The sequence below is a fragment of the Balaenoptera ricei genome, chromosome 15 (assembly GCF_028023285.1).
Source record: "Balaenoptera ricei isolate mBalRic1 chromosome 15, mBalRic1.hap2, whole genome shotgun sequence".
Lineage (NCBI taxonomy): Eukaryota > Metazoa > Chordata > Mammalia > Artiodactyla > Balaenopteridae > Balaenoptera > Balaenoptera ricei.
Window position 1 is genome coordinate 68,293,768 of NC_082653.1, and position 16,952 is coordinate 68,310,719.

The 16,952-nt window shown below is 46.7% G+C and overlaps 1 protein-coding gene across 1 annotated transcript in view; it reads right to left on the minus strand.

Moving 5' to 3' along the window:
• Positions 1-2,481: 2,481 nt before the first annotated feature.
• USP31 (ubiquitin specific peptidase 31) overlaps positions 2,482-16,952 on the minus strand; it is a 70,045-nt gene continuing 55,574 nt past the window's right edge. The window contains exons 13-16 of the mRNA XM_059896816.1: positions 14,528-14,753; positions 9,067-9,225; positions 7,349-7,501; positions 2,482-5,375 (exon numbers count right to left, since the gene is read on the minus strand). Coding sequence (XP_059752799.1) covers positions 3,814-5,375; positions 7,349-7,501; positions 9,067-9,225; positions 14,528-14,753 — 2,100 coding nt within the window. The 3' untranslated portion in view covers positions 2,482-3,813. The remainder of the gene's footprint in view (positions 5,376-7,348; positions 7,502-9,066; positions 9,226-14,527; positions 14,754-16,952) is intronic.

A 16,952-nucleotide genomic window follows, 5' to 3' on the forward strand; every position in this document is an offset into this window, starting at 1 on the left:
GTTCACAGCTCTTCTCTGTTCCTTTTTTCCTAAAGGCTGCCACCTGTTTCCTTCACATTCTGCTCCTGTTTTTTCATGACAGGTACTTTAGAGGGATGACAATTTCTCTCCCCACCCACCCTCCAAAATCCCCACATTCATCTCATACAAATGTGGATGACCAAATTCTAATGAAAAGTGACTTCATAATGGATTTCCAATCCCTAAGTAGTAGAGACAGCACAGTCTGAAAAAGAGGATGTGACAATAAAATGTCTCCAAAGATGAAGAAGGCCACTTTTGGTTTCCAGAACAGAACAGACTTGTTCAAGAGGCCCACAAGGCTCAGCCGATCACCAGGATCCACTTGATCTTTCTGCTCGGGAGGACTGTCGCTCCATCTAGGACATCATTGGCATCCCCTGGTTCATCAGCTGTGCTCCCAGGGCTCCTCAGCTACAGCAAACTCTCGAAGCTCTCAGCTTGCCTTTACAAGCAAAGCAGGCCCTCAACGAATGTTTGCAGAATGAATAAATGAATGAATGAATGAATGATGAAAGAATGATTACAGAAGAGGTCAGGGCAGCCTCACAGACAATAACAACATTTTACCATGCCACAAACACTCCCACATTTCTATTGGTCCAGAGGAGCATTACTTACTTTCAGTTAGGCTGCTTTTACGATAAGAAAATACAAAAAAGGTGGGAGTCGGTCTTGAGATGATATGAGCTTAACAGTTTCTTTGTGCTTCCACATTATATAAGGGATTACAAAGGCAAGGTGTAGGGCTGTCCTACGGAATGATACAGACTCAGTGCACTCGATGTTTACAAGAAAAGAAATCAAGAATAAAGTTTTTAAAAAGCAAACAAACATTACAGATGCAACGCTACTGTTGGTGATTATTTTGTGCCTACCAGGAAATGACTACTCTCATCAGGCCCACCTGGTTGTCAACCAGGAACCCAGGTCTACCATCCTCAGCAGGTGATTTTTAACCCCAAAACACATACAAGCTCACTGTACCAAACATCACTGGGAAAAGAAAAAACAAAACACCAAGTCACTAACTCTACCAAAGAACTGAACTGAACCAAGTAATAATTTTCCCATAGGGTACTTCACACCACAAAGAGCACCTCCAAACTTTTGGGCAAAATATCCTTTTCTGTGGCTTAAAGGTTGTAACCTAATAATTAAGAATGAAGTTTTCATTGTTTACCAAGCACAGAAATATAATAGCCTAAAGATGCCTAAACAATGCCATAATACTTCCTGATTTTTTTTCCATTTCAATCTGAAACAAGAACTAAACTCCATAGACATACAGTTTATAGATACGGAAAATTTATTTCTAGATCCTATGGAAATTTAATGGAGTTCGTAGAGTTGTTGTGTTTTTAAAGACACTAGACATAACAGAAAATCTATTCCTGGAGGACTCAAAGAGTAAAAATACTTACCACTGTGAAAATTAAACTAGATTCTAATTAATGCTTAACTGTTTCCAGCCCCCCAAAAAGTGTTATTAAAACACTCTGTGTAGTCAAACTATGATTCTAAGACTGTTTCAGAGCTTCAGATAGGAGATTTCAAACGAGATTTACCTATTAAAGAAAGATAAGAGAGTCAGACAAACACTCAATTCCGGATATTGACAACCCCACATTTGGTGCATCTTTTTAGGAAATAAAAGTGATACAGGAAAACTCGAAGTGGCTATACACGGATCAGGCTGTCAATGTGCCGTTGGACGCAACAACAAGATCGAAGGCAGTCACAGCCCAGCAGGGGAGAGTAAGGCTGCTTTGGGAAACCAGACGTCTGTACGGTGAAACGGGGACACCAAGCAAAGTGGTGAGTCAGGGTCGAGTGCCATGGGCAACAGGCTCACAGTAAGTGAATTGCATGGAGCACGAGCGTAACTCTCACAGGCTGAACGTGTAAGTCTTAAGCATTGCAAGGGTCTAAAGTTCCAGTTACCCTCAACATAAATGGCCTCCAGGCCTGCAAGTTACCTGCTAATGCTCGAATTAGCAGCAAAATAAAGTTAAGTAACCTACTGGAAACATTTCCCAAGAGGCATTCATAGAAAAGAAAGAAAAAAAAAAACCAGGGCAGTGCAGAATTCATAGCTATGCATGTAATATGTGTTCTAGTTACTTCACACAGAGCAAGACTGAAAAGGGAGATTATAAATGGCTCTGTGCACAAAGAGTTCAGGAAGAACCTGAAGAGTCCATGATTTAAAAAAAAAAAAAAGTTACTATGTAAAAGCATATAAACTTAGCATGCTATATTTCACGGCAAAGTGACAAATGCTATTCAAAGAGAATCAGAACTATGACTCTCTTGACATTTAAAAAAAAAGTGAAAAAGAAGAAAAAAAAAAAGCAAAAAATTCCAGAATACCTCCTAAAAGCCTGAAATTATATATATATATATATATATATATATATATATATATATATATATATATATATATATATAAATCTTGCTTATCTTTGGATTTCTGTGAGGTTCCCTTTTTTCCTAAACAAGAAATGCAACTTGCACTGACAATGCCAGATGGAACATGCTCCATCCTGCTTGTGAGTTTCTGGGTAAGAGATTAAATCTTCAGCACAAAGAAGAAATTAATGAGTTCCTGAAAAACAGTCACAACTAAGACTGACAGGCAGGACCGGAAGTGTGCGTATAACACTTTGTCACACATCGTTCTAACATACCATCACTAACTGCTGGCATTAGGCAACTTCTTTCCTCTCCATGTTACAAGATGAGGAAACAAAGGCAAGCACACATGGTGCAGCATGGAGCTTTCAACTTCTAACGTGGAAAAAACCAACACCAGAGAAGGAAAATGGCAGATTTATGCATCCAGTTTAGAATCCATTGTTTTCCCCAGGAATCTTTCAAAGGTATTAACTGCTCTACTACATTTCAAAATCCCAATGACCTTAGCTAGCAAATTTACAGGGAAAAAAAAAAAATTAACTACTAGTGACTGGCTTTCCAGCTATCCAATTTGCCACCTCTTAGGACATATCCCAAGGGTCAAGACAGCTTATGGTAGGGACATCTTTGCAGACGTGAAGGTGGTGAAAGACTTCATTTCTACCTCTAAAAACTTCTATCTGTGGCAGTAGGAGAAATGACAGCCACCCACAGGCCACCTTCTTCTTCGATCCTCTCACTGATGTGCACCCATCCTAGACTAGCTGAGCATATACCTGAGAAACATTAGTGTTAAAATATTGCCCTTTACAAAGACTGGCAGATGGGGCCAAAGTGCAGAAAGCGACAGTCTTCCCTCGGTTTGTTTCACTGTTAGTGTCACAGTTTTTAGAGCTTCTGGTGCCACATGACAATCCACACGCAGTGAGGACAAATTCTGCTCAGATGAAACCCAAGTCAAATAATTCATCCTTCTACAGAGCACACTAATGACAGCTTAACTGGTTCAAAGGTTTCAAATCCCTAGCGTCCAACGAAAGTCATTAGAGTTCTCTAGAAAGAAATATGTACAATTGCTAAAGGGACCGTCCAGGGTATCGTCTGCAATTATTCCAGTTAACTTGGTATCAATGCTTTGCCTATGGCTGTTATTTGGTTCAATGGCAGAATAAGGCGATGCTTTTAACAATTTGCAATTGAATTCTACACACACACACACACACACACACACACACACACACACACACACACACACGTACGTCAGGCACGTGACCCAAAAAATACAAAACAAAAGCATAGAGGGCTTTGGTGGGAGGGAAGGGGTTCTAAATAAATTAACATCTTTACAGATAAAACACTTGGATTGCAGAAATATCACTGAGGTTTTTGAGAAGGCCGTGCATTGGTTTGCATGCTAGAAGGTAACTTTTTTGAGGATTTCTCAGCAGACTGCCTGCAACCAGGAGACGAGGGCACTCCAGAATCTAGCTGGGAAGACTTGGATTTGCGGGCGGACAGCAGGGAATGTTTAGCAGAAGCAGGGTCCTTGGAGGCAAGCTGCTCTTTTCCAACTGCATTCACATTTGGCTGCTGGGAGCCTAGCGCCTGGGAGCCTTTCTCTGCCTTGTCATCCGCTGCACTCTTAGAGACGGACTTGACTGAGCTCCCGCCCACCTTCTTGGACAGCAAGGTTGTCTTGCCAAGATCCGTCGACCGCCGGGTTTCCTTCTGTCTCAAGGCTGACTTGAAGAAGGACAGCCCCTTGTCCTCCGACTTGCTGTCCCTCTTCAGACCAGCCTTCATGTTCATGCTGGGGGAGCGCAGGCTGGCCATGGAGGAGCTGCGGACGTGCTTTCCATCTCCCCTGCCGTCGCCGGCTCTGGCCTGGCTCACGCGAGGGGAACTGGGTTTGGGGCTGGAGGTGACGCTGGCTCTGTCGGAAGCCAGGCTTTGCCTGGAGCCCTCTCTGCTTAAGCTCCTGTCTGAAGTCCTGCTCTTCCCAGGAGGGAAGGGGCCCCTCAGGGCAGGGCCTGAGGCTTTTTTGGTGGATGTGGAGGAAGCACTGTCGGTGAGGGAAGAAGCTGACTTCTGCTTCTGGAGCGAGGGAGATGACACAGAGTCCTGGGATTTGGGGGAGGACTCCTTTTGGGGGGCAGGGGAGGAATGCCGTCCACTGGCCCTGGAAGAAGAATCGGCTTTGCTTCGGGAGCGGGAGGGCTTTACAGAAACTTTTACAGGAACAGGAGAAGAAGGGGATGTACTGGAAAGAGATGATTCCTGGCTGGCCAAGACTGGTCTCCCCTTCCGCAAGCTTCTGTCTGGCTCAGGAGCGCCCCTGGAGCTGGGGGATCTCCTGGCTGTGCTCTCCGATTTCTTTGCGAGGGAGCCTGGGTGGCTTGGAGGTTTCACCTCTTTGACTGGAGAGCTGTCTACAGAATCGCTCTGATCCACATAAGCAATCTGGTTATTGTTATCAAATGGACCAGATATGGGGGGCAACTGATCCCCTTGTGCTGAGCTTTTGCTCTGTGTGTCTACAACACCGGAGTTCAACTTGTGGGTGTCTGATTCGTCTTTGAACACACCTTCCATGACAGCCAGAGGGGCCCGGCCCACAGCCTTGTGCTCCCGTCGACTGTGACCATCGCTTGAGTCCTGGTAACTGCTGGACAGGTTCCTCAAGCTACCAAAGCAAGAGATGGAAACTTTGTCGTCCACCGCTTCCCCGATCTTCTCCAAGGTGGAGGCGGAGGTGTGAATCGGAGAGTCCCCTGAGAAGCGGGAAGGGGAACTGGAGCGCATCTGCAGCTTAGCAGACAGGGACCAGGAAGGTCTAATGCAATTTTCATTGACGGCCAAGGGGCTGGTGACAGAAGATCTGGATGACAAGCTCTGGCGCTGGACGCTTCTCACGAACGGTCGAGTTGAGAAACCTCCTGAATGCAGCAAAGAGAGTGTCGTTAAGCTAAACCTACAAAATGTCCTTACTAGGATATCCATCTAAGACGGTAGGAAATCAAGGAAGGGGTCTGGGGTCAAGGAGTAGTCGTGTGATTTTAACTCTTCTGAGCCCAGTTCCTTTACCTATAAAATATGGGCATTCTAACTTGGGGATCAGCAAACCACCTTCTTGCTCGACATCAGGGGTCAGCAGACTTTTCCTCTAAAGGCCCAGACAGTAAATATTTCAGGCTTTGTGGGCCAGCTGCTCAACTCTGCCACCCTAGTGCGAAAGCAGCCACAGGCAACACAAACAAATGGGCGTGGCTGTGTTCCAATAAAACATTTTTTTTTTACACAAATAAAGGCAGGGGCCATATTTGGCCTGTGGGCTATAGTTTGCTGACCCTTACAGAGCTACTATGAGAATTTTATAAAATCTTAAAAGTCCTGTGCCCAGCAAGGCACCTGGCACTGCACAGCTGCTCAATAAATGTGAGCTACTTCATTTACAGCTTCTTCATCTTATTAAGAACACTGGGGCCCACAGCAGTACAGTCCTTGCCCAAGATCACACAAACAGAGGCAGAGCTAACACCAGAACCGCAACGCCTTCCCCCCAACTCAATGCCACAGGTAGGCGGGCCTGTAATCGCTGACTGTGAAAGCAATCAGTGGAAAGCCTCCAAGGAAAATATTCATAATTAGAACACTATACTCCAATTTTAAGTGACGTAAAACTTCCACAGAAAATATTCTAAATTAAATTCTCCACACACTTGATACTGTAGCTGTGGTATTAATAAAACTCTGTCTGGATGAGATCCTAAGAGATAGGCCCTGTTCTGTGGGCACCACCCAGCACCACTGCATGATGATGGTGCTGATATCGATTTCACCAACTACACTGTTTAAAAATAGACTGGGGCCAAACCATATCTAGGCTTACTGTTAAAACAACAGTGAATTCTAGGTTTAAAGGCTGTGTTGAAAATAACCTCTAAATAATAAACAAGCCGAGGTTCACTGGTCAGTTTTTCATAAAATGTCGGGAGCTACAGATAGGAGCTTCACAGTTATAACCCAAGACTCTTTTGCTACAAAAAAAGAAGCAACAGCCAGAAGCAGGGGTAGAGCTGGAGCTGCGACGGAGTTCTCGTCTGGCCTTCTTCTTCCAGCCTCCTGATCGCCCCTAGGAGCGGTTTACTAGACGCGATGGAACTGCTGACCACAGAATGAGACTTGCTGGGAGATGAGTCACCGTCCTCATTATAGAAGCTGAGCTCACTCTCTCCTGCCCCTCTCAGCTCTCAGGGCCCCTGCTGCTTGACCCTCCCCACACCACCTGGGGTCCCAGGGAGAACCGAGGGCTGTTCCGCCACTACTCAAACGGCAGCTGAAGACAAAAAACCGGAGCTCAATTTTTATAAGATTTTCAAAGCTTTTATACCGTGACTATCTTCAAAATTCCTAAAAACTACCTTTATGCAAAGGCAACAGCTTTTGTTCTAGATGCTTGTGCACTCACAAGGGCACACACAGATCCCTCCAGGGGAGAGAGCGTGGTGGGAAGGCGAGAAGCTGAGCGAGTCGGGAGCCTCCACGCCGGGCCCCACACACCAGGCGGCCCTCGGCAAACCACAACCTCGCTGAGTCCCCTCACAGCTACTCTGAAGATTTCAAAAAGCACTTTGAAAAAAAGCATACATCACTGTAAAGAGTAAAAAAAAAAAAAAGTGGAAAACAACGAAGTGGAAGGAAGAAGTGCTAGGTCACAGAGGAAGAGCGAATGACCCTGTTACATAAAATGCTACTTACGATGGTGACCCACAGCCACGCGGCCCACTCGCTAAAACCCCCTGCGTGTTCTCCCACCATTTTCCTGGGACTCGGCTCCTCGACATGAGGGAGCCCGTGCTGTGTCCGTGAGTTGCCATTTTGGAAATCTGTCACCGAAACCCAGACCCACCATCATCTTCACTCCTTTCCCCAGTCATCTCCACAGACTCAGACAGCGAGGCCAGGGAGGTGCGTCTGGAGGAAGCTGCAGAGGTCACGCTGGCTTGCTTGCTCCCCGGGAGCCGGCTCACCCAGTGTTCACACAAGGAGGAACTTGTGGAGCCTGCAGGAAAGGAAGGGGGCGCCGAGGTCAGGCCAGAATCCTGCCTGTGCCACACACGCCCTCACCAAGGGCTGCTGCCCGGGCGGCGGGTGACCTCACCGCCAGGTCAGCACTAACTCCCAGCCCCACGCTGTGCCCGCTCGAACGTCGCCTGTTGGGATGAAAAGGACAGACGCTCACACACGTTTGCAGTAATAAAATCCAAGTACAGGGATGGCCAAGTCCGAGTCTTAGTGCTGGCAACAGAATGGAACAGATACAATCGTTCATATATTCATCTATTCTACAAACATTTATTAAGCACTACACGCCAGGCACTGTTCTAAGCACTTGCAGGAATACTGACACAGAGGAAAAAAAGCAAGCAGCAGTGTTCTGTTATCTTCTTGGCCTGTGTGGTGGAATTTTTAAATCATTTTCACAATATTAATATAAACACACACACATACATGCACACACAAGGCCACATGCCATTCTGTCCTGTGTGTTCCAGGGAGGCCCTTAAATATATATTGGAGCAACAGAAACTGCTCTTGAAATGGAGAACATGAAGCCACATGACTATCTAGAGTAGACCTCAAGAGGGTGTCATTTCTGAGCATATCTCAGACTCTGGAAAGCACTGAGGGACGGCACTAGAGCCCTGGAGTTCCCACTTTCTGGGAACTAAGAGCAGCTACGGACAGACGGCTGTACTGGCTGGGGTTTGACTCCAGCAGGGCTCACTCTGCTTCAGTGACGCTTCCTTTCAGCGGCTTCCAACTTACCCCTCGCACGCTTCAAGGGGAGCAGGGATTAATAACTGACCACACACTGCCATGTCCCAATCCTCTGTCCTATTCTCTAAACTCCAACTCTGCATTAGGAAGCATCCGTCCCCCTGCTTGGATTGTGTGTGGCTGCATCAACATCACGCGTGGGTACTGGTTCCTGCATTTATTAAACACAACAGGCTAGATCCCATCGAACTAAATCCAAGCCATCTAATGTTTTTATAGCCTTCAACCCCTCCCCTAACAGAATAGGCCAATCTTAGTGGAAAAAAGAACGATTTCCAATGGTGCTTTACCCTTTACAAAAGGCTTTAATGCACATTTACCTAATCTGTTTCACACAACTACCCCATGAGGCAGGTAGGATCGGTACACCCATATTACAGATGACAAATACGTGGCTTGGGTGGGACATGCTCGAAGATAAAACCCGACCAAAATGTGGCAAAGCCAAGTCTCAGTTCTATTTCCAGTCCCCCGACTCTGAGAGCAGTGTGCCGTGCTGCTTCTTAGCTCCCTCGCTCATTTATTTACTCCCTAAGTAAACACCACGAGCGTGCTTTGAGCCAGGCTCCACGCCTCCTCCAGGTGAACTCCTGGTTCACAGCTGCTGGCACATTCCACCCCCATTTCCTTTAACTGCAACCATTCTGGTTTCCAGATTAAATGCAAACATGAGAATTAATCTGATCCAACCAACAGAATCATGAGACCTCCTGGAGAAGTTCTCTGGACCATCAAGTACAATCTTCTGCTCTCAAAAACAACCACCCAAGAGTAGAGGGGCCTTACCTGCCACCGAGCTGTTGGCCGACCATGACGGTATAGCTGTCCGCCTCTGGTAGAAGAGGATGTACGCCGTCTGCGTGCAGACCTCGTCTTCCGACAGCTGCTGCACGTCACTGTCGTCGAAGCAGTACCAGAGGCCGTCCACCGAGTTCTTGCAGTATGCTGCCAAAAAGAGTCCACCAGTGATCAGCACCGGGGTGGCCGCACTGGCCACTCCACTTGACCCACAGACACCATGTCTTTGGCTCATATAATTAATTCAAGAACTTTTTAAGGCTGCAGATAGTAATACAGAAAGAGGTAAGAAATCCAAATTCCAAATCACACTCAGGCAAAACGTTTCAAGAAATTCCAAACTATTCCAAATGGATGAAATTCTATTTAATTTTAATTTTAGAAAACACAATATACTTCTTTAAACCAGTGGATTTCAACCAGAGATGATTTTGCCCCAGGGGACACATTTTTGACTGTCACAACTGGGGGTGGGGGTGGGGGCGTGGGGAGGGCAGGATGCTAGTGCAATCTAGTGGGTAGAGACCAGGGGCACCACTACACATCCTACCATGCGCGGGACAGTCCCCACAATAGAGAATTACCCAGCAAAAATGTTACTGTACCAGTATGGAGAAACCCTGTTTTAAGGATGCTGTAACATTGTAGTGTTTCTTAGAGACAGAAAACAATAGAACTAGAAATAATATTAATGAGAGCAGTAGCTAACATTTGTTTAGCACTTATGTGCATCTCATTTGATCCTATGAAATTTGGTTCTATTATCATTGCCATTTTACAGAGGCTCAGAAAGATTAACCAGCTTGCCCAAGGTCATGCAGCTGGTGAAGGGCAGGGGCCAGCTCATTACAGGATTATCTAGTCCCTGAGCTTAAAGCCTTATCCTACCCTGCCTCCCTCAAAGGTAGCACAAACGATGGCTGACGGAAGGCCCCTGGCAAACTGAGAACACTGGAGCTCATGAATGCGTGCGGCCTTCCCTCCAGTCCAAACTCCAAGCTGAGATAAAAACAAAGAGCACTGAAGTACCAGCAAGGACACAGCTCAGTGCTCATGAAACCACACCATCCTGTGAATCTATCAAGGAGCGTGATAAGCTTGGCCCAGAAAGGTACACTCTTACAACACTGTCTAAAAAGACCCATTTATTGGGGTGAAAATAAACGAGTGCTAGAATATTCCGCTGAACGCTGGAACAGGCTCAGTAGGGCCCCAGGGGCAGGACACGTAAGGTCCCGAGTGGCACCAGGAGTGACTCCCTCGACAGGCCACCACCACTTCGCTAAGTATGGACTCCTAGGAGACGAAAGGGACCCGGAAGAGGAAGGGCTATACCACACAGGTCCCGAAAAAGAGCAGAAGAAGAACCTATGAGTGTAGGGAGGAAAGTCGTCTGCAGCTGTGGACTCACTGGAACCAGACGGCAGAGAAAGGGAGACACAAGCAGCAAATGGAGCTGGTAAAACAGCAGCTGTTTGGTCAATGGTGTCATCAGGCTTGATGGATGAATGAGCCAGCTGGTGAGGGGCTGCTACTCGGGAGTGGCAGTGGGAGTGGGAGTGGGAGTGGCAGTGGCAGTGGGAGTGGCAGTGGCAGTGGCAGTGGCAGTGGCAGTGGGAGGAGGTCTGTAAGGGGGGACGCGCCCAAGAGAAGGTGATGGAGCAGCCTGTACTAGCTTCAGTCTGTTTCTCCTCAGGATGGTCTGTCCTCCATCACGGTGTGGAAACCAAGGCAGCACAGGGACTCATGAATGGGTCAATGATGTATTTATAAAATAATTCTATGTGCTTTTCTTCCCAGCGCTATTTTCTGGAGTATTTCCTAGACCAGTGCTACTCAAATTGTGGCTCACAGACCGGTGCCAGTCCGTGAGATAAGCACCAAAACGAGGTAAGCATTTAAAAACATTCATAGCAATCTGATAATGTATGACATTTTTATTGTGTTTTTGCAAAAGTACTGGTTGGTTCATGGTTCATGAAGGATTGGACATTTTAAAAAAAGGTTTAAGAAATTTTTTAAAAGGTTCCTCATCACAGATGGTTTGAGAAGCACTGTTCTAGCCTCCTTACACAAGTCAGCCATACATGTACCATGTAATTATAGTTAGAACGAGTGCAAAATAAAAGAACACATTAAACACTCCAAATGAAAGCTTAAAAACAAGGTATCTTTAACTCAACAATGCTGAGGTACTTAAAATGTTCTTATTAGAAAAGCAGTGGTATGGCCTAGGCATGGGAAAGGGATAACAACGCAGAAAATACCCGAGCCCCTTGTCGGTAACAGGCCCCAGGAGGCAGGCACGAGCACTTCTGGCTCCCTCACATGGTCGCCAGGTTTGAATAAGGTTACTCACCTAAGGTCACAGAGCTAGGAATACGTGTCTAGCTTCTACCCCATACTCCTCTCACTAATCTGTACTGCCTCCAAGGCAGTTACTGGTTTCCGGGCACTTTCCAGAGTCTATGCTATACAAAGAGCAACATGACAGGCGAAAATCTGGCACTGTCCAATTTCCTGCAACAATTTCTTGCTAGAAACCACACAACACACTCACGCATATTTTCCTGAGAAACACTGTTATACACAGGAGGTTCTTTACCAAAGCTGAAGCTACATGAACACCAACCAGTGATGCTGGCAAAGGCATTACTTCACCAGCTAATTAGTGAAATTAAATTCCCTCTAAGTCCCTTTCAGTTCTCAGAGTCCCTGAGTATATAACTCTGTGACTCAGTATCAAAGAACGCAGATATGACCGGGAATGCCACAAAAGCAAAAATCCAACTAGACACACACACTTACAAGTGGCCCCCCAAAATATAAATATAACATATGTAAGACACAATATACAGTATTAAAATTTGGCTTAAACCAAAACACGAGGTAAAACATACTTAGGCATTTAATTAACATTAACTTTGTCTTCTACAGACTTTTCAATAGATCCTCTGTCTCCTTTTTGTCCTTGCAAGTACTTCCGAGGGCAAGTAGAGGCCGTCCGAACGGCTCCACCACGAGACGCGCTCCAGGTCGGGACCGTTCCTCTCACAAGTGGCTGCTGCCGGCAGCGTGCTGAGAGCACTAGACTCAGCGGGTTTCGAGAACACGAGACTGCTGTGTCCTGTCACGCTCCACGGCCCCTGTCTCCCGAGGAAGAGCAGGTCCAGAGAGTGACTGCGCTGGGCTAAGGAGGGCGTCTGCGGCCCGACAGGCTCCTTCACCGTGTTGCAGGGCTCTCAGGGCTAACTGCCGGGGAAGAGCCTCAGAGAGACTGAAACACCAACTGGCAGAGCCTACCCTCCTCTACCTCCCCCTACCTTTCTGAATCACTAGCACCCTGGGGTCTTGCTGCAGAAACCACTGAACTGCAGAAACAAAAAGTCCCAGAGAAGTGTTCATGCCAAACAGGCTGAGTGAGAAGGACGCAGAAATCCGAGTCCTGGCCACCTATACAGCAGGAGGACCCTCACATCAAGTCCCCCGACACACAGATGTCCAAGCAAGAAGCCCCCAAATCTACCTGCCTCCCCAGCACGCATGCCCTTAACCCAATAATTCCATTTCTGAGACTCAATCTCAAGGAAATACAGAATTAAAATACAGAAAAGGTGACTACACACGAAGATGTCCATCAGTTATCTTCAAAGTTAAAAACCAGAAACAATATATGTGTTCAACAATGGGGAATGGTTATATCACATTAGAATTCCATCAACTGAATATTCTGTGGTCATTAAAAATAATATTTACAAAAATTAAGCATCTGTTGGGACTTTCCTGGTGACACAGTAGTTAAGAATCCGCCTGCCAATGCAGGGGACACAGGTTCAAGCCCTGGCCCGGGAAGATCCCACATGCCGCGGAACAGCTAAGCCCGTGCGCCACAACTACTGAGCCTGCGCGCTAGAGCCTGTGAGCCACAACTACTGAGCCCACATGCCACACTACTGAAGCCCGCGTGCCTAGAGTCCGTGCTCCGCAACAAGACAAGCCACTGCAATGAGAAGCTCGTGCACTGCAACGAAGAGTAGCCCCCGCTCGCCGCAACTAGAGAAAGCCTGCGTGCAGCAAAATAATAAATAAAATAAATAAATAAATAAATTTATTTTTAAAAAAATAAGCGTCTGCCCCATTAGCCCATAAGGGCCTCACATGTAGGCCGCAGGTTACTAATCCCAATAGCTTCTCCTGACCCTCCAGGAGGAGGGTGCTCTGACCACTCTCCTCCAGCCCCTGCTCTGTTCACACTTCAACCACAGAACCTAACACACATCCTGCTCTTTCGTTTTAAGTGTACCTACACTGCCCCAACCGCTTGATTACACTCTTGGAAGACAGAGGTCGAGATCTTGTCATTTCCAGTGTGTCTCTGATGTGACACAGCCCAGTGCAAGCAAGACAGAGGAGGTGCTCCATAAAGGTTCACCTGAACAGAGCACACCAGGCCAATCACAACAGTATAAAATAATGGTCAAGACTTACAGAAAAACACTGGAAGGAAACACCATATATCAAAATGTTACCTACATACAATGGGATATTATTCAGCCTTAATAAGAAAGGAAATTCTGACAGACGATACAAAGTGGGTGAATCTTTAATGCATTATGCTAAGTGAAATAAGCCAGACACAAAAGGACAAATACTGTATGATTCCACTTACATGTGGTACCTAGAGTAGTCAGATTCATAGAAAGAATGGTGGCTGCCAGGGGATGGGGGAGGAGTAAACAGGGAGTCACTGTTTAATGGATGCAGAGTTTCAATTTGGGAAGATGAAAGAAACTCTGGAGATGGACAGTGGTGATGGTTGTAAAAAGATATGAACGTACTTAATGACACTGAACCGTATGCTTAAAAATGGTTAAAATGGTAAATTTTGTTGTGTATATTTTATCACAGTTTCTAAAAATGTTACCATTTTTTGAGCACTAATCTCATGGGTTATTTCTGAGTGATAATCTCGTGGGTTGATGGCACTGTTCCGTCTGCCTCTCTCTAGTCTCTAAATTTCATACGATGAGCACTATTGCTTTGACAAATGAAAAAGTAAATTTAACCATACAGCAAAAAGAAAAACCCTTCCAAGTCACGTTAAAGACACTATAAAAGTGGTTCACAACCACTCCAAATAAGGGAGATGCTAGGCCCTCAAGGAAGCAGAGCGAAACCTTAAACGGGTCATGCAGGTGAGGTCAAGAAAGCAAGTCCTGGGTGAGCCAGACGATGCCACCCATCTGCACACACCATTCCCTGCTTGGGTCAGAGCCCGACCAGACAATCCAACTCAGGGCAGAGAACCAGAGGATGGAAACTGCCCTCACAGTTGGCACTCTGCCTGCTGGAAGAGAAAGCGGGGTTCTAAAGCAAAGCGACCCTGTCACAAGCAAAACACGTCGGGAGGAATCGTCAGCACAGGCGCCCGGCCTCTCGCACTGCAGACCTGTGTAGTGCCCCCCTTGCATGGTGCCGTGATGATTGCACACAGCATACAGGTCATAGATGTAGTCCTCAGGGTCCCGCCCGAGTCCGTAGGGCCGTCTCCATGGAGACCAATGGGATGGCAAACTCCAGCTGCTCTGGCTTCTCTTAACCACGTGAGGTGTCATGTCCAGGCCAGTCAGAGGGAACTTGACCATGTTCTGAAGTTTCATACGCTTGTCTCCTTCCTGTGGCAAGAAGAAAAACAAGTTCTGATGATATTTTCATGCAAGCAGATGGTAGATCAGTTTAGCGTGAAAGGCAGACCCTATCAACTGAAGTAGGGTTGAGTTACCTATCTGATGTTTCCAAAGACACATACAACACAGGGAAACAGATTAACAGTTTTATCTACCTGGAGGAACAGGTTTTAATATCACCAAAAATGGAACCAGCAATGATAATGAGCCTTCATTGCCTTACCTGATAAAGGGTTCATCCTGAAACCCCTGTCACGAAAGAGGCATGGAAAGTAATGTAATAACAACATATGTGAAGGGAAAGCACAGTGCTGGCACAGAACAGCCATTCACGGAACAGGGCCCCTTTCCTTCCCAACTCCTCCGACAAATACGTTAACAGTTAACAGTGACTTAACTTAATATAGTCATTTAGTTGACAATCTTGGGCAATCTGTATTTCCCATTAAGCCCACTGGGAAATCCAACCATCAGTTGAGTAGATATTTACCAAATGTTTCCTGCGTCTATGGGAGCTTTAAAAAATTAATCAGGCACAGATAATGCCCATCCCAAGGAACTATGGATCTACTAAGGGAAGAAAAATGTTCCTAAGAGAAAGGTAGGAGGGGTCTTGCATGGTCAGGAAGGTCAGGCTAAAGAACCTGGACCTTGTTCTGCAGTCAAGGGAGAAGCACTGAGGCTTTGAGGGAGGAGGGGATGCCATCAGAGCTGTCATTAAGTAGTGCCCAAAACATGGTAGAAAGAGAAGAGCAGTGTAGGTTACGAAACCAATGAAAAGACACTGCAACTGCAACCAGTTCCGAAGTATCAGAAGTTGGAACTGGCAGGATGACAGCAAGAATGGGGAGAAGGGGACATGTACAGAAGGCAGTGGAGAGGCACAACCAGGCCGAAGAGGTGACTGCCGAGGTGACAGGGACAAGAAAGAAGAGTCAAAGATGAAACTGCAGTTTTGAGTTGGGGCACTGGAAGGGTGATGATATGTCTTCAAAAGAAACAGAAAGCAAAGGAAGCCAGTCTGTGTGTATGGAAGGAGACAGAGAAGCTGGGTCCAAACCCTCAACCGGCCGTCCCACTGCAGATCCCAATGGAAGCGTACAGCTGGGACACTCAGGGCAAGTGCCCGCTCCTCACTACTACAGGAGCTGGACCCCAAACCTGTGTGTGAAAGGCCACCCTGGGGACCATGTGCGCGCCCCCGACACATTCACTTCATCGGCCAGCCCCAGACATCTCTCAAGTCTACCCAGGTCTCTCCATCTCCACTGCCCAACTCCACTGCGAGCCATCGGCTGGCCCCCCGCCCCGGTGACTGCAAAGGCCTCCTTCAGGTCTCCCTGTCTTCATCCTTTGTAGCCTCTAATTCTCCACACAGCAGCCTGAATGGTCTCTTCCAAGCACAAATTTGGTCATGTTGCTTCTCTGCTTCAGAATCCCACTCTGCCTACAAGGACTGCTTGGACGACCAGCCCCTGCCTGCTCTTCTACCTCAACGCACGCCTTTCTCCCCCCAACCCCCCGGAGCTGCAGCCACACTGGCCTCAGCTTTCAGCCTCTTGCACATGCTCTGCACCCGCTGCTCCCTCAGCCACTATACATGTGCAGCCCTGCTCCCACCTCACCTGGTACAGGCCTCCTCCTAATCTTCCCGATCCAAACTTTCTTACGCCAGGCTCAGACTCCTCCAGCGTTTACCTCTCATTTACCTCTCTTACAAGGGGGTTGCCCAGGATAACTCTAACCTTAGGAATAGAGAGCCTCTGTGGGAAAATTGACTCACAAAGCAATACAACTCAAAGCAGATTTTCTTTGTATGTATTTATGACTCATCTCCCCAACTGTACAACTGCTCCTTGGAAGCAGGACAACAACCGTTATTACTTTAGGGCAGAAATAGAATTCTACCCACCCCCAAGAAAGGCGCTCAATTTTTTTTTTTAAATCCCGAAGTACACTTACTTGAGCACAACATTTACAAATCTAAAGCAAATCCTCAGGAACAAAGTAAAATATCTGCAGTATGAACTAAAATGGTTAGGATTTAAAGGGTCACAGGAGGCACAAACTTTGCTCTGGGAAAGAACAAAACATGGCTCCAAACATAGGGGCAGCTGTGTGTCTGCAACAACACAGGATCACGGGATCAAACAGGGACACCAAAGCACTCCCCGCCCAACAGCCCAC